The sequence below is a fragment of the Muscardinus avellanarius genome (assembly GCF_963383645.1).
Source record: "Muscardinus avellanarius genome assembly, chromosome: 15".
NCBI classification, from domain to species: Eukaryota; Metazoa; Chordata; class Mammalia; order Rodentia; family Gliridae; genus Muscardinus; species Muscardinus avellanarius.
In genome coordinates, this window is record NC_137801.1 from 37262356 (window position 1) to 37275818 (window position 13463).

At 38.6% G+C, this 13463-nt stretch overlaps 1 protein-coding gene across 1 annotated transcript in view; it reads right to left on the reverse strand.

Moving 5' to 3' along the window:
• Positions 1 to 13463, reverse strand: part of THADA (THADA armadillo repeat containing) — a gene marked incomplete at both ends in the record, with an annotated part of 379586 nt that overhangs the window by 332686 nt on the left and 33437 nt on the right. The window contains 3 exons of the mRNA XM_080711248.1: positions 205 to 363; positions 3329 to 3465; positions 3726 to 3861. Of these exons, the coding sequence (XP_080567374.1) occupies positions 205 to 363; positions 3329 to 3465; positions 3726 to 3861 (432 nt within the window). The remainder of the gene's footprint in view (positions 1 to 204; positions 364 to 3328; positions 3466 to 3725; positions 3862 to 13463) is intronic.

Genomic DNA, 13463 nt, shown 5'->3' on the forward strand with positions numbered 1-13463 from the left:
TCAAATATAAAAACCTCCACTTTCTAAAAATGTTTTGCACAGATCTGCAGGTGGATTATATCTAAAAATACTTTTTGTATATTCTACTGTTGCTTAAATACCTGGGGTGGGGGTAGAGTTCTGTATGCATAGGACCTGAGTTCAATCTCCAGTACCCCTATACACAAACCCCAATAATTATAACACCTATTCTACATATGTTACCTTTGATTTCTGCAGAACTATCAATATTTGACACACTTGCATTCAAGTCCTCCAAATTAAAGTTATCACATTCTTTTAATATTTTGGCTTGGTTGAAGTAATCGTTAGTATCTCGTGGCTGAATTTCATTGAGAATCACCTGTAAGCGATTTGCTGACTCTGAAAAAGAGAGATGAAAGTACATGATACCCAGTTCTGCATCACATGCAGATTTCCTTTTGCATTCAAAAATCCTGTAACTTTCAATATTTGATAATGAGCACTGCTAGAAGGGACTAACAGGCAGGTAATGTGAAAATTATTTAGAGGGTCTTCATTATGTCTGAGTATACTTTTATACTGTGGCATTTAAGACTGAAGATATGACAGAAAACAAAACTAAAACTGTCCACAGGACAAAAGCTGCCATCTCATTTATACTGTTTTTCTTAGTGTTGTATAAGAATCTCAAAAATGGTGCTTAGTCATGTGAAAGTATAATAAACATCAAATAATTTTAAGAGATAAATTTACAAGGTTTAAAAATAAAAAAATTAAGAGTTTTAAAAAATCAGTAATCTTTCATAGAGTAGGAATACCATAAAGACACCATATTTGGCTTTGAAATGTACTTACTGTACAATACACTGCTTTCTCAATATGGCTTACAGCTCTAGCGTTAAACTAAACCTTGTCTTTATTCACAAGAAACTCTCTGGATTAAGAGGGAGCCCCAGGAATGCAGCACTGTGTTCCCTGCTGAGTCACCAGTGCCTAAAACAGGAGCAGGTCCATGGCAGAGGTTCAGTGACACTGCCCAAAGGAAGGAACAGAGCTGGGTAATAAGCAGTTAGCCAGGCTTCGGTTTTTAAAAATACCAACAAGTAATCATATGGAATCGATTAGCAAATCAAAGAACAGGTATTGATACACATATTATTTACACTTATAGTTTAGGTACTGTGGAAAACACAGACTCAAATTGCTGCCACGATGATTCAACCAGCATCTTATGCTCATTTGTTGCTTCCCGGAAATTTTGCCAAAAGAAATTTCAACAGCCATGAAAAAAAATAACAATGGCCCAAAAAGAAACTATACAAAGCTGAAGGAAAAAAGATGAAAGATCAGAAAAAAAAAGTCAAGAATCCTATCCACTCATTTTATGGCTTCAAGAGGAGGCTTTTTTTAAGGAATTCAGAATGCAGAGTAGATAACATGAGAACAAAGCAGGAAGAATGAAGACAACCAAAAGAAAAAGGAAAAGACAATTACAAAAAACATTTTGTGGGTGAAATATAGTTTCTGAGACCAACTAACATTTCAAAATTCTTCAAACGCAAAAAGATTTTTGACATATGCTATGGGTCCTACCTACAATAAGTTGATATTCATTATCTCTCATCCAGAATAAACTACTCCTTACCTGATCCAAATATGAGCTAGATGAGTGAATTTCCTATATCTGCATGCACTAAGCAGCAAAGCCAAAGCATCAAAATTTGGTATGTAGACTAATGTTAGCTTAAATAAATATCAGCCTTGGTATCATGAACCACCCGAAATTTCCAATTTGTTAGTAATTTAAAAAAAGTAATAAATCTGGTGGCATACTTTTGTAATCCCAGTACTTAAGAGGCTGGGACAGGACATCAGCAACTCTGCAATGACCACAGCAACTTAGTGAGACCTTGCTTCAAAATAAAAAATAAAATAGGGCTGGGGGATGTGGCTCAGAACTAGAATGCCCTTGAGTTCAATCCCCAGTACCAAAACAACTAACATTTTCTGTGCAAAACACACTGCACCAGGCTACTTTAATTACCAGCTCAAGGTAATTCAATGTATGGACAGTGTGTGTTCATTATATACTCAGTGTTCTTAATATAAAACTCTCATCTGCACTACAAAATCCATTCACAAACTTTCTTTCAACCCCATATGTAAATTCACATTGTTTTTTTATATTCAAAGGTATACTTTGTTTTTATATACCATTCATAGCCAATCTCTTTGGGCTTGTTATAGTATCAGTGTATGCCACCTAAGACATCCCAGTCCCTGAACTTACTTCCTATCCTTGCAGGAATTGTTTGTGCATTTTTTTTTATCAACACATATTTACTGTGTATCTTCTACCACGCCCTGTGCTGAGTTCATACAGGTCATGAGACACAGACAGGATCCCTGCTGAATTACATTTCCATGAAGGAAAGCACCATGGGAGGAGTCGAGTAGTGAAAGGCTAGAGAGGAAGCAAAAGCAAAACCAATACAGGACGTCCAATACAGGATGTGAGCTGAGGTCACCAGTGTATTCCAAACAAGGGGAGGCTTATGGTGGGACAGGGCACAAGGTTAAGAAAAGATTATGTGCAACATGATGAATTATATGATTAGAAAAAAGCACTTTAAATATAGTAAGAAGAAATGGAGAGAGATAAAAGTAGATGTAAGGAAACTAATTGGGAGGTCTCTAGAATAAACAAATGAGGATAAATATCTGGAAAGTAAAAGAGATAAAAAGGAGAAAGTCAAGTAATATTTCAGGGTAACACTGAAAGAATGCAGAGACGGGCTGGACATGAGAAAACAAGGAAGAGATGTCAAACAGTCATAGGCTCCTGACTTGCACAAAGAGATTTTTGGTAGAAGCATTCCCAAAGAGGCAGGTAAGGTCAGGAGGAAAAAGGCAATCAGAAGTCCATGAGCTCAATTTGGGCCACGTTGATTTATCTCCTCCCCGTATTTTTTTTTCCATTAAATTACACGACATGGTCTTTGGCCACTCCAGGCTCCTGCAGGCTGACTTCTCTAACTGCACTCCATCGGCTACTCACTCTTGCCAATTTACATTACCTGTTTTCTGGGTTCCAACAACCACGTGGGAGGCTATGTTCTTAAACCACAAAACTGTAAGACCCAATCTGTCCCCAGGAAAAAAAAGTACCTGGTTCTCAGAGGTTTTAATTAGCTGACTTTTAATACTCAAAATGTTACTAAGAGGACAGGAAACCCAACAAAAATAATAATTTCTTCTTTTTGCCTCAATTTAGTGTTTATATCTCTCCAAAGAAATATGATTACCCAAAGAGTGAGAACAATAATAAGCAAATGTCAGCACTGAAGTTTCTTGGTCTGCAGACCTGAATCAGTGTCCATGGGGATGAGGCCCTCGGGGGACGAGCTCTGAATAACTGGTGACACCACAGCAGAAAGCCTGTAGGACATGCACAGAAGCCTCTCCACCACAGGTCTCCACTCGCTCACCAACTGCAGGCTGCTGTAAGGAGGACGTTAGGGACACTTATACTAAAAGCAAAAATCACACTGTAAATACAAAAATAGTAGAGTATAAAGAATTTGCTTCTACTGCACAACATATGACATATTTGAAACATAAAAACCCATATACATAAGTAAATTTTTAAATTAAATTTTCAATTCTCTATAAGGCAAAAGACTACGTTCCTTTCTCAAGGCACATCCCAGGCTGAAGGCCAGCTGTGCGTGTATTTCTGAGACAGCTATGGATGTTCTTACTTCAGCTGTAACTTCTGCAGGGCTTCTGTTACACAGTGCACCCGCCCATACATTGGGAATGACGCTGCTGCCTGAAGCAAAGAATTTTCAGCCTGAGATATTTCTTCCTCAAGGTTTTCCATCAAGCATTTGATAACTAGAAAAAGCAAATATAAAAAAATGCCAATATTAAAACACATTTCTAAATCTATACACAGCAAAACAGTTCATATGAAAACACCAAACACAAATGAACTTTATACCAGATTGTTTTGAATAAGGAAGACATTTTCAGTGTTATCCAACTCGTGACACAATTCCAGTTAAAGATACTAATTTTATTAAAAAAAAAAAAAAAAAAAAACTTGAGTGTCGGGCTGGGAGGTAGCTTAGGGGCAGAGGGCTTACTTAGCATGTACAAAGCTCTGGCTACAATCGTCATTTCAAATCTTCCAGAAGGGTATCAAACCTCAGGCCAGTGTAAATTATTTTTAATAGTAGCTTTATTGACATATAATTTGCATGCCATACAATTCATACATTTAAAGCCTATAGGTCAATGGTTATTAATACAGTCAAGAGACATGGGCAAATATTACACAAATATTACAATTCTAGAATATTTTCATTGCACACCCAAAAAACCCTTGCCATTAGTAATCACTTCCCTCCCTACACCTATACCATTCCCCTGCCCTCAGCAACTACTGATTTTTTTCTCTATAGATTTGCCTATTCTGGACATATCACATAAATAGAATTAAAACAAAAGGTCTTTTGTGACTGGCTTCTTTCACTTAGCATAATATTCTCAAAGATTATTGATGCTATAGCAGCATCTATCAACACTGGGTTCTTTCCTGTGGGTGAATAAGTAGTCTACTGGATAGACATACCACATTTTTATATACTCATTCATCAGCAGATAAACATGTGAATTGTTCCCACTTTTAGATCATTATGAAAAACTCTCTTTTGTTATTCCTGTAAAAGTTTTTGTTTGGGCATATGATTTCATTTCTAAGAGTATCTGCTTATATGAATTAAAAGTCTATGTCTCTACCCCTTACCCTCCATCACCATCATGAAATGAAAGTTCTACTTTCTCCACACTGTCATCAACATCCAAAATTCTCCAGGTTATTTGATTATAGCCATCCTAAGTGTTTCCTCATTAGGATTCCGATTTGCATTTCTTAAAGAACAATGATGTTAAGCATCTTCTCATGTGCTTGTCATTCATATATGCATGTTCTTTAAAAAGATGTCTACAGGCATGGTGGTGCACATTTGTAATCCCAGTACTTGGGAGGCTAAGACAGAAAGATCGCAAAGGTTCAAAGCCAGCCTCAGCTACTTAATGAGGCTCTCAGCAACTTAGTGAGAGCCTGTTTCCAAATAAATTATAAAATAGGGGAGGGGGTATAGCCAAGAGATAGAAAGCCCATAGGGGTCCCACCCCTCAAAAAAATTAAAGGAAAATGTCTATTCAGATACTTCATCCACTTTTAATTTGGATATGTCCTTTTATTAATGAGTTGCAAAAGTTCTTGATATATTCTATTTAGATGCAATCTTTTAGTTGTCCAGGCTGGCTTGTTAACATGCAAAAATATTTACATGAGTAATCAGAAAATTGCCAAGTGAACACACAGTGAGATGCCACTTTATATTTGTAAATTATTTAAATGTGAAAATATCAAAGTTCAAGACTGGCCTTGAACTTGTAACCTCCTACCTCAGCCTCTCATGTCACTGAAATTACAGGTATGTGTCACTGAGCCAAGCGCACCATTAACTCTTCTTAGACATGCACGTTAGAAGTTCTATATGAGACTCCCGGGAAGATGGCAACGGAGGAAAGTGGCACTTACAAGTCCCACTAACAATCAAACTCTATTACCACAAAGCCAGCGCCTTTCAGAGCCAGAAAACACCACCAGCAAAGAAATAAAAACTGTAAATACAAGGGACAGAGAAAAAGGGCTGGAAAAACAAGACACTAGAAAGAAAGCAGCCCGAAATGCTGCACCCGCCGCGGCACGAAGCAGCCAGAGCGGCCGGAGCGGCCAGAGCCACGGGGCGGAGCAGCCGGAGCCGTGGCGTGAAGCGGCCCGAGCAGCGGGAGCTGCAGCAAGGAGCAGCGCGACCTACATCTTCCCTAGCAGCACCAGGCTCTAGAGAGGAGAAAAACTCAGAATGGAGCTCAAATCCAGAGAGGAAGTACTCTGGCCTCGCGGCCTAGGATGCAGAAGCAGCATCTTACTTCTGGCGACAGCGGCGAGTTCACCAGACGGCTCTAGACCAACGCACTCAACCAGCCACCAGGCGTCAGATAGGAGGGGTGGACAGCGAGCCGAGGTGAGCCGCTGCTGAACAGCCGGGCAGCAGTCAGCAGTTTCTTCGGCGCAAGGAGCGTCTAAAGCTCCCAAGGGCCGGGATCAGCACACCCCGCAGGGACTCAGCGGAGCTCAAAACCAGAGAAGAACTACGCCAACCTCACGGCCGAGGACGCGACAGCAGCGCCTTACTGCCGGCAGCAGCAGCGAGTTCACCAGACGGCTGAAGACCAACACACTCAACCAGCCACCAGGCTCCAGAGAGGAGGGGTGGACAGCGAGCCAAGGTGAGCAGGTGCTGAACAGCCGGGTGGCAGTCAGCAGTTTTGTCGGCGCAGGTAATATCTACAGCTCCCAAGGGCCGGGCACAGCACACCTGGCAGGGACTCAGAGCGGAGCTCAAAACCAGAGAAGAAATACGCCGCATCACGGCCGAGGGCGTGACAGTGGTACCATATTGCCAGTGGCGGCAGCAGTAAATCCACCAAGTTCACTACAGCTTCATGAGCGCACTCAACAACCGTGAGTCAAATTGCGGCCCCTAGGGGAGAAATCCCAGTACTGCACTCCCAGGGACTTGCGCAGATAGTCTCCCTGGGTCGGAGATTTTAGCAGTGAAACCCAGTGGGGGAGGGGCGGTGGCAGAGATATCATACCATAGTCACAACTCCCCACTGGAGAACGCCCAACTTGGCACCCCCAATGGTCTAAGCAGCCTCGATTGACTCCCTGGGTCTGAGACTTTGTGATACAACCCAGTAAAGTAGTACTGGGGTCTGAGATACCACAGACTCGAGATCCAGAGCATCTTAACTGAACTCGTAGTGACCCAGGGAAGAACCCAAAGAAGGCACAAACTTCCAAAATCATGGGAAAAAGAAATAACAATGGAGCAGTGAATGCCCACAACCCCACAACATCAGAATCTGATAACACAGAAATTCAAAGATCTCTAGAATATCAAATCAGGAAAATAACTGTAGAAATAGAGGACTTTCGAAAAGAATTCAGAGAGAGTCAAAAAGAGATAAAAGGATGAAATCATTGAAATAAAGGCCTCAATTAAAAGCACAAACAACCGATTAGACCACATGGAGAATAGAATCTCGCTTCTTGAAGATGATCATTCCAAAAATGAACACAGTTTCAAATTTAGAAAAAAAAAAACCCGACAGCAGGAATCTGACGTTGAAGAAATAAGAAATATGGGCCCATTTCAAGAGAGCTAACCTAAGAATAAATGGAATAGAGGAGGGAAAAGAAGGTGAAAGCAAAGGGATCAATAATCTCTTCAAGGAAGTAATAGCAGAAAATTTTCCAAACATAGAGCAAGAGGTCAATACACAGGTCCAGGAAACTTATAGAACTCCCTTTAGACAGGATCGGAGAAGAGGATCCCCACGCCACATAATTGTCAAAATGACTAATGTGGACGCCAAGGAGAGAATCTTAATGGCAACAAAAACAAAAGGCCACGTGACATACAGAGGCAAACCAATTAGAATCACTCCAGACTTCCCAAACCAAGTTATGAAAGCCAGAAGGGCTTGGAGTAACATATTCCAAACTCTGAAAGAAAACAACTTCCAGCCAAAAATGTCCTACCCAGCAAAACTACCTATCAAATTAGATGGGGAAATAAGAAGCTTCCATGACAAACAGCAACTGCAGAAATTTATGTCTTCAAAACCAGCGCTAGAGAAAATACTCAAGGAGATTAACTGCAAAGAGGAAATGGGTAATACACGCCAAAACCAAAGAAACAAGAATTCCCATCCAGCAGACAACTAAGCAAAGAAGAATAAACAGTATCTCAAACAGAAATAAGATCTTAACATGTTGGGAATTAAAAATTATCTCTCTATAATCACACTGAATGTAAACGGCCTCAACTCCCCAATAAAAAGACATAAAGTGGCAAAATGGATTAAAAGCCAGAATCCATCCATCTGCTGCTTACAAGAAACACACCTTACAAGTAAAGATAGGAACAAACTCAAGGTAAAGGGCTGGAGCAAGGTAATCCATGCTAATGGTACTCGAAGACAAGCAGGAGTAGCAACTATGATATCAGACAAGTTAGACTTCAAACCCAAACTTATTAGAAGAGACAAAGAAGGTCACATTTTACTGGTAAAAGGAATACTCCAGCAAGAGGAAATAACAATAATCAACATCTATGCCCCAAACATAGGGGCAGCTACTTTCATAAATCAAACTCTTTGTGACATGAAATCACACATAAATCCCAATACAATAATACTGGGAGACTTCAACACACCTCTCACAATACTAGACCGATCTTCCAGACAAAGGGTCATAAAGATGTCTCAGAACTAAAGAACACCATTAACCAAATGGATCTGTTGGACACATATAGAATATTACACCCAACTACAGCAGAACTTACATTTTTCTCAGCTGCTCACAGGACCTTCTCCAAAATAGATCACATCCTGGGACACAAAATGAGCACTAGCAAATTTAAAAAATGTTACATACTTCCCTGTGTCATTTCAGACCATAATGGAATGAAACTAGAAATCAACTATAAGAAGACCCAGAGAAACAACATAAACATGTGGAGACTGAACACAACACTTCTGAATGAAGAATGGGTCATAGAAGATGTAAGAGGTGAAATCAAGAAATTTCTAGAAACAAATGAAAATAAAGAAACAACATATCAAAACCTCTGGGACACTTTGAAGGCAGTATTAAGAGGAAAATTTATAGCACTGAGTGCTCACATAAGAAAAACAGAAAATCTTCAAATAAATAGCCTTACGACACACCTCAAAGCCCTTGAAAAGCAGGAACAATTGAACCCCAAAGCTAGCAGAAGACAGGAAATTATTAAAATTAGTGCAGAAATTAATGAAATAAGAGAATAAAAAACAATACAGAAAATCAACAAAACCAAAAGCTGGTTTCTTGAAAAAATTAACAAGATTGATAAACCACTAGCCAACCTAACTAAAAAAAAGAGAGAATCAACCCAAATTATGAAGGTAAGGGATGAAAAAGGAGACATTACTACTGACAGCATAGAAATCCAGAGGATTATCAGAAACTACTTTGAAAAACTATACTCCAACAAAATGGAAAATCTGGAGGAAATCGACAACTTCCTAGATAAATACAACTTTCCTAAACTGAGTCAAGAAGATATAGAACACTTAAACCAACCAATAACAATCAAAGAGATTGAAACAGCAATAAAGAGCTTACCATCAAAGAAAAGCCCAGGACCAGATGATTTCCCAAGTGAATTCTATAAAACCTTTATAGAAGAGCTAATCCCAATACTCCTCAAACTATTTCAGGAAATAGAAAAAACCGGGACTCTCCCAAATACATTCTATGAAGCCAACATCACACTAATACCCAAACCGAATAAAGACAGTTCAAGGAAGGAAAACTACAGGCCTATATCTCTGATGAACTTGGATGCAAAACTACTAAACAAAATACTAGCAACACGCATTCAAAACCACATCAAGAAAATCATTCACCATGACCAGGTAGGGTTCATCCCAGGGATGCAAGGCTGGTTCAATATACGAAAATCAATCCATGTAATTCATTATATAAACAGAATCAAAGACAAAAACCACATGATCATCTCAAGAGATACTGAAAAAGCATTTGATAAAATTCAACATCTATTTATGATAAAAACACTGCAGAGAATTGGAATAGAAGGAACATATCTCAACATTATTAAGGCAATCTACAATAAGCCCACTGCCAACATCATATTAAATGGGGAAAAACTTCAAGAATTCCCCCTAAAAACTGGAACGAGACAAGGATGTCCACTATCACCACTTCTCTTCAATATAGTACTAGAGACTCTAGCCAGAGCATTAAGGCAAGAAAAGGAAATCAAAGGAGTACAAATAGGAAAAGAAGAACTCACACTTGCACTATTTGCAGATGACATGATGCTATATTTAGAAAACCCAACAAACTCAGCCAAAAGGCTTATTGAACTGATGAACAAATTCAGCAAAGTATCTGGATACAAAATCAATCTTAAAAAATCAGAAGCTTTTCTGTACACCAACCATAAATCCACTGAAAAAGAAATTCAGAAAACACTTCCACTCAGGATGTCCCACAAGAAAATAAAATACCTAGGAATAAACTTGACCAAGGAGGTAAAAGATCTCTACAAAAAAAATTATAAAACACTGAAAAAGGAAATCGAAGAAAATCTTAGAAGATGGAATGATCTTCCATGTTCATGGATTGGCAGAATAAAAATCATAAAAATGGCCATCCTCCCAAAAGTAATCTACAGATTTAATGAAACGCCCATTAAACTACCAAGATCATTCCTCACAGACATAGAAAAATCAGTCCTTAAATTTATCTGGAATAACAAAAAGCCCAGAATAGACAAGATAGTTCTCAGCAACAAAAACGACGCAGGAGGAATCACAATACCCAACTTTAAACTATACTACAAAGCCATTGTAATAAAAACAGCATGGTACTGGCAAAAGAACAGATATATAGACCAATGGAGCAGAATAGAAGACCCAGAAACAAGTTCACACACTTTCAGCCAATTGATTTTTGACAAAGGGGCCAAAAACATACACTGGAAAAAAGATAGCCTCTTCAACAAATGGTGTTGGCAAAACTGGTTAACCATATGCAGAAAATTGGATATTAATCCCACTTTTTCACCCTGTACAAAAGTCAACTCACGATGGATCAAAGACTTGGAAATTAAACCAGAGACCTTGAAGCTCCTTGAAGAGGGCATAGGTCCAACACTACAACACATAGGCACAGACAAACATTTCCTCAACAAGACCCCAAAGGCACAACAAATTAAAAGGAGAATCAATACATGGGATTGCATGAAACTGAAGAGTTCTGTTCAGCAAGGAAACTATCAAGAACCTCAATCGAGAGCCAACAAAATGGGAGAAGATTTTTGCCACCTACACCACCGATAGAGGACTAATATCTAGAATATACAAAGAACTCAAGAAACTCAACACTAAGAAAACAAAGCACCCAATAACAAAATAGGCAAATGAACTAAATAGACACTTCACAAAAGAAGAAATTCAAATGGCCAATACATGCATGAAAAAATGCTTAACATCACTGGCAATCAGAGAGATGCAAATCAAAACTACCTAACTCCAACTAGATTTCACCTAACTCCAACTAGAATGGCAATCATTCAAAACACAAACAACAACAGATGCTGGCGAGGATGTGGAGAAGTGGGAACTCTAAGACATTGTTGGTGGGATGGCAAATTAGTGCAACCACTTTGGAAAACAGTATGGAGAATCCTCAGAAGAATGGGAACAAACCTACCATTCGATCCAGCAATACCACTGTTGGGTATCTACCCAAAAGATAGGAAGCCAAACTACCAAACTAATGCATGTGTATCTATGTTCATAGCTGCACAATTCACCATAGCCAAACTATGGAACCAGCCAAGATGTAATGTCCATCAACAGATGAATGGATTACAAAACTGTGGGATATGTACACAATGGAATTTTACTCAGCCATCAAAAAAAACTCAATTACATCATTTTCAGGGAAATGGATGGAATGGAGGACATTATGCTAAGTGAGATTAGTCAGTCACAAAAAATAAGAAATCAGATGCTTTCCCTAATATGTGAGAGTTAGGGAGAAATGGGTCATAGGAGGAACTCTTGAAAGAGGAAATCCTATAGAGAAGCAAACAAGACAACCTAAGGGAGGAGAAAGAAGGGGAGAAGAGGAAAATCTCTAAAACACACAATGTACTTAAACATATAGAAGTCAATCACTAAGCCAAGCAAGAGACGGAGGGACAGGGAGGGAATGGGGTAGGAATTGGGTAGGGGTTAAATCAGCGATGAGTACATGTTTGTACACACAAGTTTTTTACCCCAATAAGTTGTATGAATATAATGCACCAATAAAAAAAAGGAAAAAAAAAAGTTCTATATGAAAATGTTCACATTCATATTATTTATTTAGGGGAAAAAAACCCAGTCTATTAAAAAGAAATAGATTAAAAGTTGAGGTATATTTATAATACATATGGTATTAGAGAACAATTCAAAACCATATAAAACTAAATGGTACATTGTTTAATGACATATAGGTAGTTCAACTACAAAGAAAAACAAGATAAAGGGTTAACATAAAATACAGGAAGAAAGCCAGGCATGGTGGTGCACACTTGTAATCGCCGCACTTGGGAGGTGGAGACAGGAGGATGGCGCAGGTTCGAAGCCAGCCTCCGCTGGCTCAAGAGACCGTTTCCAAATAAAAATATAAAAAAAATAGGTCTAGGAATGTGGCCCAGAGGTAGAAGGGCTTCCAGGAACCCCAGTACCACCAAAAAATAAAATAAAATAAAATAAAATAAAATAAAATAAAATAAAATAAAATAAAATACAGGTAGAATAAAGGAGAACCTTCAAACATTTAGGCATTCTTCTACCTTTTTTCTTTTTCTCCCTTTTTTTAGGGGACAAAGCTCTCCCCATATTGCCCAGGCTAACTTTAAACTCCTGAATTCCAGGAATCCTCTACCTAAGCTTCCAGAATAATTGGGACAATAGACACTCAACTATGAAAACTCAGGGGGTTTTGTTGTTGTTTGTTTGTTTGTAGTGATCAAAACTAGGGCCTCATTTAAAACACATGAAATCCCACTAACCTGTAACCCCCAGGCCTTATTCTACTTCTTAGGCTAACTAAGTGTTTATAGTATTGATATTTAAACCTTATATATTCAAGTATTCTTTATGTGTCTGAAGGATTTTATAAAGTTCAAATATGTCTACGTTAAAAGCCTCAGACATTAAGGCTTTTCTTTGTTCCATGTGAAGCAGACATTCCCCAGTTAACTTCACTCCCAGTCCTCTTCCTATCTTCCTATCAGGGTCTCCTTTTGAACCCCAGCATTGAAGCAATTAAGTGGACAGATGTCATCTCCTGTGGTACTGGCATTTCTCTACCCAAAGACCAATAGCCACATTCCATCAGAACCAACAATAGCCTCATACTTTTCTCCCACTACTGGTTTTCTTTTGGCTTTTTCTACCATCTTGGAAAGAATAATTTTTAACTTTCTTTCAATATCTAACCTCCATTTTTTCTATAAATATACCCATCTGTCCATATTTCCACTCTAATTCCAAAATGAAGATTCACTAGCATAACATTAAGACTAGAAATCCCCAATAAATATATGCTGAAAATCTCTAGCTCTAACCCAGCTCAAACCCAAGGTTTTATACCTAGTTATATGGAAGGGTAAAAGGGAGAGGTATAATAGTCAATTAGAACATAAGCCTCAACAGACAAAAGAACTCTATTCTGCAGAGAAATAACAAAGTTGATTTGCCTAGTCATAGTAAAAATTCTGCAAAGAAAAAAA